Consider the following 3,095-nt stretch of genomic DNA (forward strand, 5'->3'; position numbering starts at 1 on the left):
CAGAGCTGGAACCCCAAAGGGATGGAGTCCCTTTGTTTGCAGAGCTGGAACCCCAAAGGGATGGAGTCCCTTTGGTTACAGAGCTGGGACCCCAGAGGGATGGAGTCCCTTTGGTTACAGAGCTGGGACCCCAGAGGGATGGAGTCCCATTGGTTACAGAGCTCCCAGTGTTTGTCAGCTCAGCTCCCTCGGAGCTTTTCCTGCAAACATTCTCCCTTTTCTGGGAGCTTCCAGTGCCAAGTGCAGGCTCTGCCTTGCCTGAGTGCTCCTCAGGGAGTGGCCTTTTCCTTCCTTGCTTCAAGGAGCCAGGAGCAGGATGAAGCCGTGCTGCTGAAATGAGGGGCAAAATGTTTAAGTTTGGACTTGTCCTGTGTTCAGGAGCTGAATTGGAGTGAAAACTGCCACTGGGAAGAGGCACAGGACTTCTGGGGGGCCAGAACTCACCCGGAATCCTTTTCCCACCACCGTTGCAGAGCCCTCAGTCACCTGCCTCACTTGTATTTATTTCCCCCTAAACCCAGGACTTTGCTCGGAGCTGAGTGCTGGAGCAGTCCAAGGGGCAGGGAAGTGTCTTTTGCCGGTATAAGGTTTCCCCTGTGCCAGAGGGGATGTTGGGCCTGGGTGATAAGCTGGGCTCTTCCTCTTCAGCTGCCTGAGGATGGGCTGGGTGTTATTTTTAGTGTCCCCGTGCAGCCAGCACTTCAAAAGTCTGTCTGGAAGCCTTGAGCCCTGTCTGCTTGGAGGCCTTTCTTCCTGGCTAATTTGGGCAGTGTTACATTCTTGGAGATCTGCTTGGGGATTGGGAGGCCTTGTAAAAATTCCTGCTAACAAGGCTGTTTCCCTGAAGCACTTGGAGATACTCGTTATCAACTGTGAGGCATCTTTAGCTGTGCAGAGGGAACAGACCCTTTACTGTGGCTGCTGCTGAGACTGAGGGACATCCCACCCATCATGGATGGCACCTAAAACACTTGATGATGTTTCTCGTGGGTTTAACCTCGTGTAATACCCAGAATATTTTCTCCTCCCCTCTCTCCAATGCAGAAGCAGAGTGGTGGTTGGTGTTACACCCAGTGGGCTGCCCTGAGTTCCTTCAGAGTGTGGCTGGTAAAGCTCTTTGTCTGTCTTTCACTGGCAGGAGTCAGAGTCTGAGAACAGGCTGGATGGAGAGACAGCGTCAGACAGCGAGAGCAGATCGGAGTTTGGAGGTTCATCCACGGTGCAGACATCAGATGACACCCCAGAGGTCCTGAACAGAGCTCTGTCCAACCTGTCCTCAAGGTAACACTCCCTGAGCATCATCCCCCTGCTCTGCCAGGGCCTTGCATCATCCCCCTCCTCTGCCAGGGCCCTGCGTGCTCCCCGTGCTCTCCTGGCCCAGCAGCACTTCGGGGGCTGGTGGAAGTGGAAGGAGCAGCTCTCCAGCTCTTTTCCTGCCTCCAAGGCCACGGGAAGCAGCAGGGAGAGCAGGGAGCAGGGTCAGGGCTGCTGTAGGTGGGAGGGGAGGGGGCTGTGGGAGGGTCTGGCTTCCTGCTGGGTCCTGACAGGTGGAGGGGCCTGAGTGGGACAGACCACAGAGGTTGTGTGTGGCTTTCACAGCACTCAGCAAAGATTTGAGCTGCAGAGGTTTCTAACCAGCAGTGTGACTGACTTGTGCAGGAATGCACAAGAAATCACGCTGGGGAGGACAGGAGTTAACAACAGACTGGATGTTCTCTACAGACTGTAGTGGGGGAAGTGTCTTGTTTTTATCACAGGCACAGAAAGTGTCTCTCCTGGGTGTGCTGTGAGGATGGGACAGGCTCAGGGCAGGGCAGTACTGAGGGTACAACACCTCACAGCCCATCTCTCCTCCTTGAAAGGAGTGCAGAGAGGGGAGGTGGTCCCTATTTTATTTAAACTTGCCCTGCAGCTTGCCCAGGATGTGGGAAACCTGTAGCAGAGCAGGAGCAGACACTCTCCTGTCCCATTTCAGTGCCTTGGAGATGCCCAGCACCTCTCTAGTGCTTTCTGCAGTAAGTGAGGCTGAACTGAAGCCTTGCAGCTGCTGCAGCCAGGCCTTTGGCAGCAGCCTGAGCTCTCTCTGCAGCACTGAGAGGAAACTTGGGGTTTCCAGGGCTCAGTTTCCTTCCTGTGACGCCCAGAGAGCAGAGGTGCTGTTCGGCTGCTTCGCTCTGCTTTGACTTATCTCTGACATCTTCTCTTCTCTCTGGCCCAGATGGAAGAATTGGTGGGTGAGAGGCATCCTCACGCTGGCAATGATCACCTTCTTCTTCATCATCATCTACTTGGGGCCCATGGTCTTAATGACAATAGTAAGTGCTCCAGAGAAGTGTCCTGAGGTTCACAGCAATGGTGGGGAGGTTACTGGGACCACTGCTGGGGTGGGAAGCTCAGAGCCTCATGTCTTAGAAGTCCCTATTCATCTTGCTGGATTTCTCTCTCTGTGGATAAAGCCTGGCAGGAATCTGCTGGTCAACATTTGGCTGCAGTTGGAACCAAGACAAGAGGTTGTTGGAAACCTCCTGCAGAGGAAAGGGGAGGGAAAAACAGCGTGGTGAGATTCCTGTGTTGGATTAGGAGGCTCCTGCCAGACTGATATCGACTGTTAAAATACCTTTTGCTCTGCACATGCATGTTTTTTGTTTCCCTGCAGAAAGAGCTGTTTAATCACTGTGGATTACAGCTCTGGATGTCTTTCTGTGCAGGTGATGTGTGTCCAGATCAAGTGTTTCCACGAGATCATCACAATTGGCTACAACGTGTACCACTCGTATGACCTGCCCTGGTTCAGGACACTCAGCTGGTGAGTGAGGGGGTGCTCCCCTGCCCAGGCCTGTGCAGCAGGAACAGCCCATCCCAGGGCAGGGGACACCCCCAGAGACCCTGGGGTTGTGTGTGTTCTCAGTGATGTGTGTTAACAGCTCTTGTAAAGGAAAATCACAGAATCATGGAACAGTTTGGGTCAGAAGGGGCCTTAAAGATCATCTCATTCTACCCCTCTACTATGGGTAGGGACACCTCTCACTAGAAGGAAAAGCCCCCATGAGTCTTGATAGATCAGTATCTTAGGAGAGGCCTTATTGATGAAGTTT

At 53.4% G+C, this 3,095-nt stretch overlaps 1 protein-coding gene across 1 annotated transcript in view; it reads left to right on the top strand.

Annotated features, from left to right (window-relative positions):
* LOC108508513 (phosphatidate cytidylyltransferase 2) overlaps positions 1 to 3,095 on the top strand; it is a 25,581-nt gene that overhangs the window by 11,398 nt on the left and 11,088 nt on the right. Inside the window, exons 2-4 of the mRNA XM_017837340.1 lie at positions 1,139 to 1,281; positions 2,219 to 2,315; positions 2,709 to 2,806. Of these exons, the coding sequence (XP_017692829.1) occupies positions 1,139 to 1,281; positions 2,219 to 2,315; positions 2,709 to 2,806 (338 nt within the window). The remainder of the gene's footprint in view (positions 1 to 1,138; positions 1,282 to 2,218; positions 2,316 to 2,708; positions 2,807 to 3,095) is intronic.

Source organism: Lepidothrix coronata, unplaced genomic scaffold (assembly GCF_001604755.1).
Source record: "Lepidothrix coronata isolate B3197 unplaced genomic scaffold, Lepidothrix_coronata-1.0 Scaffold301, whole genome shotgun sequence".
In the NCBI taxonomy this organism is placed as follows: domain Eukaryota; kingdom Metazoa; phylum Chordata; class Aves; order Passeriformes; family Pipridae; genus Lepidothrix; species Lepidothrix coronata.